Genomic DNA, 12,927 nt, shown 5'->3' with positions numbered 1-12,927 from the left:
TTGAGGCCGGGCTGGATAGTTTGACGGCCGGTATATCTCATACATTTAGCCAATTTTAGTGTCTGAAATATAACAAAAGTATAGTATAAAGTCATGTAAAATATAAAGTTATGAAGATAACTGTTACATACTAACCTTATTAACAATCAGATTAAGATCTTTCTTAAAGCTGAGTAAATCTTAGATTTTTTTTTTCCTGACTGTTTCAAATTTAAGCCCATTGGTCTTTCTGCTACGTTTGAAAAACTAACCTAGGCTAGTTTTTTACCTGCTAACTATCTAATGCTTTTGGCAACAAAGTGATGCTTACTTTCATCTGCCAATTTGGAGAGATTCTGAAGTTTCCGGTTTTCACTTTATGCATGACGTTTCTCAGGAGAAACCTGCGTCCGACATAATTTGAAATTTTTTATGAATTCATTTTTTCCTGTGGTGTTTTTTCTTACAAATATCTACACACCCGCACAACTTTGACTGTCGAGTTTGGTTTGAACTTCTTGTTAACATCTTTCTTCTGGATATTTGTGAGACTCAATTTTCATAAACTGCTTCCTTTTTTATACCAGTAAACGGCAATGTAACATGCGTGAGCCGTACTCACGATTTTTTTAGGTGATAAACTCTCATTTTTACGCCCTTCCACCCTGCTCATGCCCTCGATCACATTTCATAAAGGAAGCGTAAAAGAGAAAGAGATATTGCAACAAATTCTCACTATTTTACCAGTGAACCTTCCTGAATGTTTCCTTATTCAAAATATGGGAATTGCAATGAAGCTTTAGCAATTCTGTTGTAATTCAAGGTTAGGACTACCTAAACTCACTGGGCAAACGTAGCTAACCTCATGTGAGTTTCATTCCTGTATTATCGAAAAGACGATTTTCAAACCAATTCGTCATGGGTGCCAGAATTTATTTTCGATCTCGCCATTAAGCCAAACATCTATATTTATTTTTTTTAAATCCGAGCTAATTTAACTTCACCACCTGCTGAGTACGGGACACAAAAATTTCGGATACCTACTATCTCCTTTATTGAACTCCAATTAAAAATCTTTCAACGATCGTCGCTACTAAAGTGGCTTGAATTGTTATTACAGAGTCACTTGTTTGAAGCACAACAAGCGAACTCTCTATTTTCTTCATGCAGTTTTTTTTATTTTTTTTTCCAGATTTTCTACACGATGCCTCCAATAAAAACAAAAACACTTGAAACAGGACGAAAATCAATGCCTACTACGATTACGTGGCTGCCTCAGACTGTCCTGCTCGTTTGTTTCTCTATTAATCTTATGAGGGAAGAGAAAGTGATTAAGAAGTTGTTCTAGCAAAAAAATATTAATTGTTGTGGTCAAAGTCGACATAATCAATACGGATCTTACTTGAGAGTCAAAGAGAACTCTTTAATGCCATTTAGATTAATGCAATCATCATTTGAACCTTGTTTAACTGCATTTGTTCAATTCGTAATATGTAGTTTTGTATCGTCAATAGTCCATATATGCCTTCATAATCGGCTTTGTAAACTTCAAAACACTTTTTCTCAAAAAACCCAAGATGAAATATTTTAAAACCATTACAGATTTGATTGTTAGGATCAATACTAATATCCTGTCAAGGAAAATCTGAGGTACATAAATGTTGCAAAAAAGTGCTTTCAGACATAGCGTGCAGCGTAGCACGCACGAAGACTGAATGAAAGAAGTTGGATAGATAAGATAGATAATTACCTGCTAGAGGCAATGAATTGCCTTGAATTTTGCGGAATTCAACCGGAATTACAATATAAATCTCCCTCACGGATGAAATTAGTTGAAACAGTGGAAGTCGTAGAGTGCTGAAGATGGGTCTGATTGAGGCAATTAATTTGCTAATCAGGAAGATGGTGTTACGTAGCGAGTTATTCAGCCGGGAACTATGGCATATTCTGGGCCAAATCTCCTTAGGACGAAATGGCGGATGTGCGATGGCGACTCACCAGGCGCTGGACTGTCGGACTAGCGGAAATTCGACGCAATCGGGCTCGAAGGACCATAATGTCGAGACCAGCAGCAGAATTTCGTCTAAGCCGAGAATGTTTCACAACACCTCTCAGGCAGGTAAGTTTTAACTCAATTTTCCTACTTTTTTCAGGTCTCCAGAATGGCGGATCAGTCCTTCATAGCTTTCCGATCGCAGCATTGCTAAGCTCAATACATAAACTCCCAGGCTTAATAATGGGAAAGCAATGGAAAACCGAGCAGATCGGGAGTGCATTATGGCCTGTCCTCCTCTACGTCTTCGATGTGCGCCAACAATACGACTTTAAGCCGTTCCCAGCGCTTCTAGGAGCTTTTAAGGGGAAGCTTGCCAGCCCGAAAATAAAAAAATATTTTCGGTACATTTTTATTTCTTTAAAAATATTGGGAAAAAATATCAAAAATCAAAGAAAAACAGTTTGTTCCTTAGATTTTTGTCAAAAATTACATGTAAAATTTTTTCTATCTCATCATGAAAAAAAAAATTGGACTCTCAGCAAAACCGAAAAGTCGATGTTTTGTGGTTTTTTGAGTCCAACTTTATGCCATAATGACTTATAAAAAATGTTTTTGCACGTGAATTTTCTTTGAAAAATAAAAAAAAATGTGATTTTCTTAAAATTTTGATATCTTTTTCCAATATTTTTAGAAAAATCAAAACGTAATTATTTTTTTCGGAGCAGTGAGCTTCCCCTTAAGACCGCTCATAGTAGTCTCTCCTACATTTTGCAAGGTCATCGCTTCCAGAACGTTTGTTTGGTTCAGCGAAATCATCAAAAGGCTTCACTTCGGAAACAGATAAGCGATATGAAGCATCTGCCATGATACTAGCCGCAGGCTCATGAACAACTTCGTAGTCGTAGTCGTAGTTTTTCCATTATTTCTTATTGATTCACGAGTTTCGAGTCACCTACAGCAGAAAGCATAGATAGATTAACAGTTAATCTCAATTACTGACTGAAGAAATTATCTCACGCCTAGATGATTCCTAAATGCAATATAGTCCTATAGCGGTTTCCCAAATGTTCCATCACTTGAAATACGATTCACCGGCAACCACTCGGTTCGACCTGTATCACCTCTCCGGGCACCATGCGGTCGCTGTGGTGCTGGTGGTGGTCTCAATTTTGTTATGATTTATGGCCTCTCGTTCTAATATTGTGCCTCTTTTTGTGCTAGGTACAAGTTGCTGTTCGACCTTTCCCCCTTCGCAGGTTGGAAGTTCACCCGATTATTTGTTTACACCGGCTTCTTCCCTACATTTGTAAGCCAGTCGGCAAACGGTGCAGCGTTGTGACATTGTGGGTGGGTGGAAAATAATGGGTCTTCTTCAAAAGGTCAGTTCTGGGCGATGCGATCCAGGGAGGAAAGGTTTCTATGTCATTCGCATAGAACTACTTTTTGTTATGAAAGGCGCCTCTTCTTGACAGGCGATTGCGGGCTTTTATTTCACACAACAAAGATTACAAAATTGCCGTTCTAACGGGGGGCTTGTATACACAACTTACGAATAATCGCTTGTAAAGAGTATAATTACAATTATCATTATGAGCTGTTATTTATATTTATTTACAGTACAAATCAAGAATGAGGAGAAGTTCACGGTGTTTTTGTGCAGTGGGCAGTACGGACGGGAAATAAATTATATTAGCAGAATGATAGAAGCAAACATGTGAGTTTGAGTGGTGTTGCGAAAGGAAAATGGCAGAGAGCTCCGAGTGCGGGATCTAGAATACGAAACCACTGGCTGGAATTGAAATGGGGTAGGGTGGGAAGGTTGGTCTTGCGATTGCGTCTTCATCGTGTCGCGGGCGGGCATCCGCGAGATCGCGCGTCTCGGAAGGAGGAGTAATTGTTTGCAGCTTGGGATTGTATAGTTTTCCCATAGAGAGCGAATAGTCGACGAAGGTGAGCAGCGGAATGAATGAAATATTACGTTGAGATAGAATGATTTCGATAAACGAAGCAAGCACACTAAACTATTCACAGACCGACGGATGATGAGTACGGTACGCGCCTTAGCGCTGTTGGAAATTGTTTTTGCACTAACGGAAATATTGTTGATTTTGTTGTAGGTAGGTACATAAGCAGAAGTAGAGAGCAAAGTGAACTTTTGCTTGCTTAGTCGCACTTTACAAATAAATATCATAACTAAGTAACTGGCGCTTGGAAGGCCGTCCTGCTTTGATTCGCTTACTGGAATGGAGCTGGGAAGCGTGGGGCTGGGTTGTACCGCGGGGCGGATGGAATGTGAGCGCCTTCCGCACGGTAGCCATTCTCGTCGGCGATGTAGTTAATGGTGTAGACCACGCCGTCCGGACCGGTGTACGAGTAGGATCCCTGCATGACCTGGGCCTCTCCTGGGGTTCCGGGGTTCTTCAGGAAGCCACGCTGATCGGCACGGATTCCGTTGCTGGTTTCATAGCTGTAGATGTACGAGCCGTCTGGGTTGGGCTCGTACACTTGGTTCAGGATAACTGCTCCTGCTTCGGGGCCACCGAATGGGACTGGTCGAATCGGTAGAGGGCGAATCTGAGCAGAGGCAGCAGCGATGGCAGCAACGAGCACGATCACCTGCAAGGAAAATATAATTGCTTCATTCAAATGTTTGGTCCAATCACAATAATTCAAGCGCGAGTGGAATGGCAGCCGAAGAGTCACCCAGAAGGCAGTTTTGCAATGAATATTCAATAAATTGTTAGATTTTATCGACGTGAATGGGGCCCTTACCCGGAGAAGACGCGTGTACGGGCAGAGCTGATGCACACGATCAAAGTTCGATCGTATTGGGAACGATTAGTGTCACGGGAGTCGTAATTTGCGCTGACCGAGATTTGCAATTAGATTGCAGATTGTGGTATGCTTTTTCAGGAATGAGTTTATACCTGGGCTAGACGATTAGTGTGTCTGCTGCCGGTATGAGGGTAAGAGCATGTTGTTGCGAGATTAATTATAAAACTTTCAACTGGAAGTTTGATGCACATGGGCGATTGGGTGCTGATATTTTATGGAATACACAGAAATGATCATAATTAATCCCGGAGACAATTTGTTGATCATATTATTACTGGGACTAGGACTAACTGAAATTATTTTCATTGGCTATTAGAACGTTCATTTTTGATAAATGGCGCATCAGATTTACAGTTTTCACTATTTTCCACAATGTAACAAAACAATACATCATCATCATCATCATCATCATGATCATTATCATCATTATCATCATCATCATCATCATCATCATCATCATCATCATCATCATCTTCATCATTATCATCATCGTCATCATGACAGGAAGGTACTCCAGTAGAGCCTATCATGGAAGAGTTCTCGCTTAATTTTCTTGAGAACAGGGTCTCCCATTTCTTAATCCGTTCCCTATCCTATGTGAACATTTTACTTTTCGGCCTCTTCATTTAAAAAAAAATATCGATTGATATATTGAACATAATGATGCAATTCATGATTAAACACTTCATTTTATGACGATGAAGGTAAATGATTGTTTGCTTATTACATTTAACTTATTAGGTCCTATCCCAAGTAACATTGCTAGTTTTTATAGTGATTTTAAAGCATGCTACAAGTCTAAATTATGGTCTACAGAACCCTCATAAAACCAAAGTTATTACTTGGGATTTATCTTGAGAAAATGCTTACATATCATTAGTTCACGTTTCAAGAAGAATGTGAATGATTTCCGTACACATCGATTGCAATTCTTCTGCTCGTTTTTTTTTTTTTTTTCATACTGTGAGATTGATATTGGGTTCGATTTTGGAGCCACTGCACTTTGATCCAGGAATTAAAATTAACAGGAAACAAATATTTTGACCCAGAAATTGCAACTTTATCAGCATAGTGTCTTTTGGGAAGTTGTTGCTTATAATAAGGCCTTTATTTTGACATGATTCACTAAATGTAAAGTGTCTCCAATAAGAAAAAAAAATCATGAAAGTTGCAAATAGGGTGGTCCTCAAAATATCAAAAATAAAAATGTAACTTTTCATTTTGGATAATATCATGATGAAACCTTCTACAAAGTTGTAGATTACGTTATCTTGAAATACCTTGGACTATAGTTGTAAAGTTTATTATTATTTTTCTATAGGGTCTACTCAGGTACAGGTTGCAACAAATCGCCAGTTTTTGGGCAAGAGCAGCGCAGGGAAGTAGGAAGAAGGCTAGTAATTTCAAGAGATCCTAAAATAATCCTGTCCAATGCAAAAGCTTTAGTTTAGTATTGCATTTAATTTGAAATTGTCCATTTTAACATTTTGGATTCCCGAAGTTGCTACATCCTTGGCTGAAAGAGGGTTTCTTTGTTCTTTTAATATTTCTGCATGTTTGGAATAATACATTTTATGATTAAGATTTTTCAAAAATGTTACAATGTCCATGAGTGAAAATTGCCTGAGATCTTGAGGATTCTATTACAGAACATATATGTTTGATTTGCTTTAAATCCCAATCTTAAAATGTGTTTAAGGCGGGATTTAACAATTGTTCCTTAAACTTTTCGTTGGAACTCTCACAGGTTTTCTATGGATATTTCTTTTGAATTCCTTATGAGTTATTCCTCAATTTTTATTCAAAATGTCTTTATAATTTACTTAGAATATTCCTCAGAGTTTTCATAGTATACCCTTCAGAATAACCATATAATCCTCCGTTGAATTGCCGTGGAACTGTACTCAGTATTATCTAGAAATTCCCTTTTAAATACCCTAGAAAGCGCACAATTTCCCTGGAATGTCCTCAGAGATTCATTGAAATTCTTCTAGGGATTCTTTTTAGCTTGTCCTATGTATTATCGCAAAATTCCGCGAAATTCTCCTAAAAAATTCCATTAGAATGCTCCATGACGTTCATTGATCTTTTCCTTAGAATTCCCGTAGAATATTCCTCGTAATTCACTTGAAACTATCATCAGATTTGGAATTATTTTTAGAACTTCTATCAAACTATCCTCAGTATCAGATTTCCTTCGAATTATGTCCTTAAACTACGTAGAAAGGCTGCGAATAATGGTCAATATTGGTCAAATAATTTTGTATCCTACGCTCTTAGAAATACCTAATGTTACACGTGACGGAATCCATCTTTGACATAAAGAATGAGACGTAAACAAACATGTCCTGTAAAATCAAGTGATCCGAGACTGTAAAGTTCGGTACTCGACGAAAAGAAAGTTTGATTGAGCTGTATTTTGCGTCTATTATGACTCAATTTTATGTCAAAATTGACGCTCGTATATGTCAGTCTCAGAGCCAGGCATGGAAAATCATTTGCATTCATTTCGTGCATTCATTTCGTGCATTCATTTACATTCATTTGCCTCTAACTTTTTTCATCAACAGAATACCGCAAAATGATGTATATAGCTTTTGTAGGTTTTGTTACTAGCTACAACTTTTGTTAACAAGTCAAATCCAAATCTCTGATGCATGACGAACCAGAGCGAACAGAAGCCACTACTGTTTTTCAGTGTATGTATACAGATACAGATTTGAGTTATGAACAAAAGTTGTAGTTAATAACAAAACCTACAAAAGCTCTATACATTATTTTGCGGAATGCTGTTGATGAAAAAAGTTAGAGGCAAATGAATGTATGAAATGAATGTATGAAATGAATGCAAATGATTTTTCATGCCTGCTCAGAGCACCTAAATTTACATGATTTTTTCTAAGTGTGTAGACATTTTTCATAGTTCTAGAGATGATACTCTTTGCGCTGAGTTATGGTTTTACTGCTTCTAATTTCTATATGAATGACTTGTGAACATATACAAGGCATGGAAGCTGGGAAAATTTTTGAGATAAGAAGAGAAGTGTATTTCATATAGCGCTCTTCCTCGCCAAATGACGAATCGATCTGATACGACGTTCCCCAATTTGCATTAAGGTTTGTTTAATTGTTTGTTATGGTTAACCATTCACATTTCAGCTAAAGTTTGGCCATTTTGACTATCGCATAAAAAAAACTTCAAAATGGTGTATTCGAAATATTTCAATAAATCATAACTAGAGAACAATACTTCTAATCGAAAGCATGTTGAGGGGCAGTGGATGAAGTTTTTTTTCCTTGATGTGTTTTCCGTCGATCTTGTTTTCCGTACTGAGTACCAATGCTACCGACGCTAGGAAGGTAGCTCCCACACCTGGACCCTACCTATCGACCCATCATGAGCCGGGGACCAACGGCTTTGCTTCTCTTCCGAAGGAAGGCGTGATCAGAGATTGTATGCCTCAGAAAATTCCGGCGGCACTGACTGGGATTGAACCCAGGCCTTCTGAGGTGAGAGGCAATCTTGCGTACCACTAGGCCACCCTCGCTGTTTACACGGATGAAGTTAAAATGGTTGTACATTGCTAGAAATTTACAATTTATAATTCAAAAGTTACGATCTATGATTTCTTTATATCCCACGAAATTATGAAAATAAGCAATACAAAATTGAAAAGTTGCACATGAAAAAAAAATCAAAGAATACAAATAGCGGAAATGGCTCTAATATTGGTCTATGGATCTAAGATTGGGTCCATCGCTGAAAATCTGCTATTAATCAATGTTATGTAGATGATCGCGTCATTGGGACGGTACTAATGGATATTTTTGGTCGCTATTGACAATCTAGTCGATTGCTGAATTTATGTATGGGCCCAAACTAGGGGCATTTAGACCGACATTACATCCATTACAATGTTTTTCCATTCTCCATAAACACTTAATGGATTTCCAATTTCATAACTAACGGCTGCATTGAAAAAATTCTGTCTGAATTGAAGTAACAAATTCAGTTGCCAAAGAGACACCACCGCTTAGAAACCTTTCAGTGGCAGATGGCGAGATTGTGATTGTCTCTTAGCGTTTGTTTGGAAAAACGAGAGAGTTGATAGTCTTGCTGATATGATGTCTTTGCTATAGGGTTTAGCTCTATTTTTCGGCCTACTAAGCACATCCCGGACTTTACAAGTGGTATAGTAAATACAGACTGGCAAAGACGAATACTGTAGAGCCAAACTGAGCAAAATCTGAGATGAAATTAAAAGCTAAATTTGATGTTGTGAAGTAATTGATAATGATTACTCAGGTTGCTGACGTTTTAACGGTTAAAATGTCAAAATTGAGAATTCAAAATCTTCCTGTGACATCACATTGAAATATATTTCTGCTATCAGCGAGAGCAAAATGAAATCTGAATTTGATGTACATTTTTCCTGTTGATAACAAAACGAGTTTGATCTTCTGCTAAGGTAATGAAACCAAAACTGCAAAAACATATGTTTGAAGAGCAAAATTTCAATAAAAGCAAATACCGTGGAAGAACACTATTAAGGTTGAGTAAAGTGAAATGGAACGATCCGAAATGATTCGCAGAATTAAAACAGAACAGCAAATAAGGATAACTGAAGCTTGCTTTCCTGATGGTCATAGGATTACTAGGATTTCATAATAAAGATGAACCCCGTTCAATGTTAACTCATAAATACTTGCTCTTCTCACAAGAAGTTTCATTCAATTATGATGTTCCGCAATATTCGAAGCGTTCTAGGACCTTTCCAAAGACGTGCCATCTCATCAATCAAAATGGGTCTTACATGAATCCCCATTCAATTGTGATATTCCGTATCATTTGAAGAGTTCTGGGATTTCTCCAAAAACACGCTCTCTCATCAATCAAAATGGGTTTTACATGAAATTTCATTCAATTGATCATGTTTTGTTGTTTTTGACATCATCCACATCCAGAGGGCCAGTCACTTCGAATGTATGGGAATGGTAGGAAACTATTTGGAAATGCATGAACATTTTCAGTTTTTATTCATTATCGTCTTTATGGGCAGTTTTAGATGCACAAAAATTGCACGAGTACATTCCTATGGTGATAAGGTAAACACTCGTTTATTTGTTTCCTTCTGTGAAAGCATGTTTAATCACAAATTGTGGATTTTCTCCATACTGCAAAAATGATTTTCTTACCACTGAAGGGGCGACATCTCTCGGAACTTCAGTATAGCTACTACTCAAATCATATAATTAATTGTAATTAGTTTTCAAGTAGCAATAATCGCACCTTGGTTGTACCTCATGGGTTACGATATCACCACTGCGCAAAGCTAATTCAATTGTGATGTTCCGTATCATTTGAAAAATTCTGGAATCTCTTCAAATATGCAACTTCTCAGCAATCAAAATAGGTCTTCTGAGTGAGAAAAACAAGCGATGATACTGGTATTTGACCATGCATCGGAAACCTGGTCCGAACCTTTTCTTGTATCCAATCTCAAAACCTAGGTTCACAATCGTCAACAAGAAGAGCTTCGTGCCAGAGTTCCGATGCATGGTCAAATATCAGTATCATCGCTTGTTTTTCTCACTAAGAAGACCAATTTTGATTGCTGACAAGTTGTCTAAATGTGGCTACAGGCAGAAGCGATTGCCATCGGTTAATTGCAACTTTTCAATAAATTTTCAAATATTATATGTGTTACACGTTCAAGTAGGTTTGTTGATAATTTGGACCAATTTGAAGGCAAATTTGGAAAGTTTGATGCTGGGTTATATTAATTCCAATTTGTGTACAGTCTATTAAGCTGTCAGTAGAAAAAAAAAAAACCATGATTTTCATTTGTCAGCAACCGGATACTCGATTTAAAAACTTTTATCAAATATCTGAAATATCATACTAAATTTGTTTCGATAGCAATTTAAATTTTAAATTAATTCAGTATCGCTTCAGTTGAATTTGTATAACTGTAGTAAAAACAGCTGTGCAATTGATCACGAGAGGAATGATTGTTAAGTTGTAGTATAATCAAAATATTTTGTTTATATCTGACGTTTCGGTTTGTATAGGACTTCTTAAGAGTCTCAATTCTTGTTGTTTAACCGATGAGTGAAGTTCTGTAAAGCTTGATTGTGAAGTAGCTGAAGTAGCAGTATTTTGGTGTTGCTTAACTGGATTTTATTATTATTATTATTGTAGTCTCTATAACAATCTTGAGTTATTCTTGACTTGTCTAGGGATGAGATTTGAACTCGTGACGTTGGCGTGCGAGGTATGGATGTTAACTACTACGCCGGGGCCATCCCTAGTTTAAATGGAAATGACAATCCCAACTCAGATCAATCCACAGTCGACCAGTTTCAAGTTATTGGATCAAACGACTGATTTGCATTTAATTTTTAAATACATGGATTTAAAATGCACTCATGACTGCTATAGTTTATGTTAAGTCCTGATAGAATGTTTTGGTTTTATATTTAAAGTTCGTTGTTAACTTTTAAGGTTTCCACCTCCGTCAAATATCCTTGCCTAATCAAATAAACGTTCTTTTTGTATCACACAGAGGTTAAATTTAATGACTTTAATTAATTGCGATTTGCAAATACCATATTTCGGCTTAATGCAAGACGATAATTCACAAATTTTGTAGATCTCTCAAAGAATAAAAGCTCTGTTGCCTCTAATATCACTAGCATAAAGTTTAAAACAGTCCTTATTCACTTTTTTCTTATCTTTCTTCTTAACAAATCAAACCACTTATTTTGACACTTACGTATTTCATTTTCACTTTTTTACGGTTGTTTGAAACTTGTTCAAAAATACAATTATTTTCTTGACTTCAAGTGCTCCTGTCAGGACTCAGTAGAAGGCGAAACAGCTCCGGCTAGATCTTGATCACTGGAAGGCGCAAAACAATATGATATGATTATTAGGACCACCGGTCGTAATATATACCCTCTTCAACGATTCTCAAACGACGACTCCTTCGTCGCCGTCAATTCGAAATCGTTGCCTCAGTAGAGAGCAAAAGTAGCCTAGCTCGGTGGCAGAATTAAAATATGAAGCAAAAAAAAAAATAACTACAGATTATTATTAATACGTCGACTGTACGGGTAGACAATATCCACACTGACTGGTAGCGATGCCCACACACAAGCAAAACCTCTGGGAAAAATCCTCCCCGCCCCGTGCACACAGATGCATCAGAGGCCGCTAAGAACAACCGTGTGCACTACCTGCCTGCCCATCAGGTGAGAGTACTAGTACACCCTCGCCTTCCACCCGTTTGCCAGGGCTTGAAAATCGCTCCGAAACACACAGAGAGAGAGAGAGAGAGAGAGAGAAGATGAAACTATCTCGTGCGATTATTATTAGTTAGTAAATCGCTTCGCGCCGGTAGCGGCTCGGGGCCTCAAAGGAAACAAAACTAAAGTGGCGTGGTAGTGGCATCCCAGTCAAAGAGCATCCAAGTGACGTGGTTAGGTAGTCGTCATAACACAAGGAGTAACTTGGATCGAAGAGTAAGAAACGGTACCGGCGTACTCATACACCTGAATGGGTTAAAAAGGCAGAGCACGTTCTTCTTCAACCGGATGATGGTCAGGAAGGCAAGGGTTCTCCGTCGGTCGTCGGCGGTGGTTAGTAAGTAGGTCTTTAGAAAGTTAATAAATTGTGAAAAACTTTATTTATTACACGATGACTCAGGAGTACGCGGTATTGTGCTATACCTAATACATGGTCGGTCACAACTTCTGAAATCCTCTCCCCCACCTAAAATGCTACGCCATTTATTAATGTTCCCTAACAGGTAACGATAATTTTTCAAAGACAATGTTTTGCATTGAAAACTAATCACAAGGTTATGTCTCGTTTTCTGTTAACATTCTTAGGAAGCAATCCAAGTGACATTGTAAGTTTTATCGAGGTTATAAAACGTTCGACAAGTCAAAATCTTGGTCTACAGAAGCCTCATAACACCAAAATTGTTATTGCATTATCAATCGCGGTTGGTGTGATATAATGGTTAAAATCTCTCAAAAACTTACTTACAATCAATTATGAAGATTCAAAGAATTAATAACACAATTTTTGATTATATGAGTTCATTATACTT

The 12,927-nt window shown here is 37.6% G+C and overlaps 1 protein-coding gene and 1 pseudogene across 1 annotated transcript; both read right to left on the bottom strand.

The window, feature by feature from the left end:
* Nucleotides 1–3,445: 3,445 nt before the first annotated feature.
* Nucleotides 3,446–11,721, bottom strand: LOC135700912 (cuticle protein CP14.6-like). The gene is made up of 2 exons (XM_065221584.1): nt 11,587–11,721; nt 3,446–4,591 (listed from the first exon to the last, which is right to left on the bottom strand). The coding sequence occupies exons 1-2, from the start codon at nt 11,593–11,595 to the stop codon at nt 4,211–4,213; spliced, it is 390 nt and encodes a 129-aa protein (XP_065077656.1). The 5' UTR covers nt 11,596–11,721; the 3' UTR covers nt 3,446–4,210.
* LOC135700934 (U4 spliceosomal RNA) lies at nt 10,037–10,145 on the bottom strand (annotated as a pseudogene).
* Nucleotides 11,722–12,927: the final 1,206 nt, after the last annotated feature.

The sequence above is a fragment of the Ochlerotatus camptorhynchus genome, unplaced genomic scaffold, assembly GCF_037179485.1.
Source record: "Ochlerotatus camptorhynchus isolate MF236.1 unplaced genomic scaffold, CSIRO-AGI_Acam_v1.1 ptg000144l, whole genome shotgun sequence".
In the NCBI taxonomy this organism is placed as follows: domain Eukaryota; kingdom Metazoa; phylum Arthropoda; class Insecta; order Diptera; family Culicidae; genus Ochlerotatus; species Ochlerotatus camptorhynchus.
Note: the sequence above shows the minus strand (reverse complement) of the source record. Positions and strands in the feature narration are given on the sequence as shown.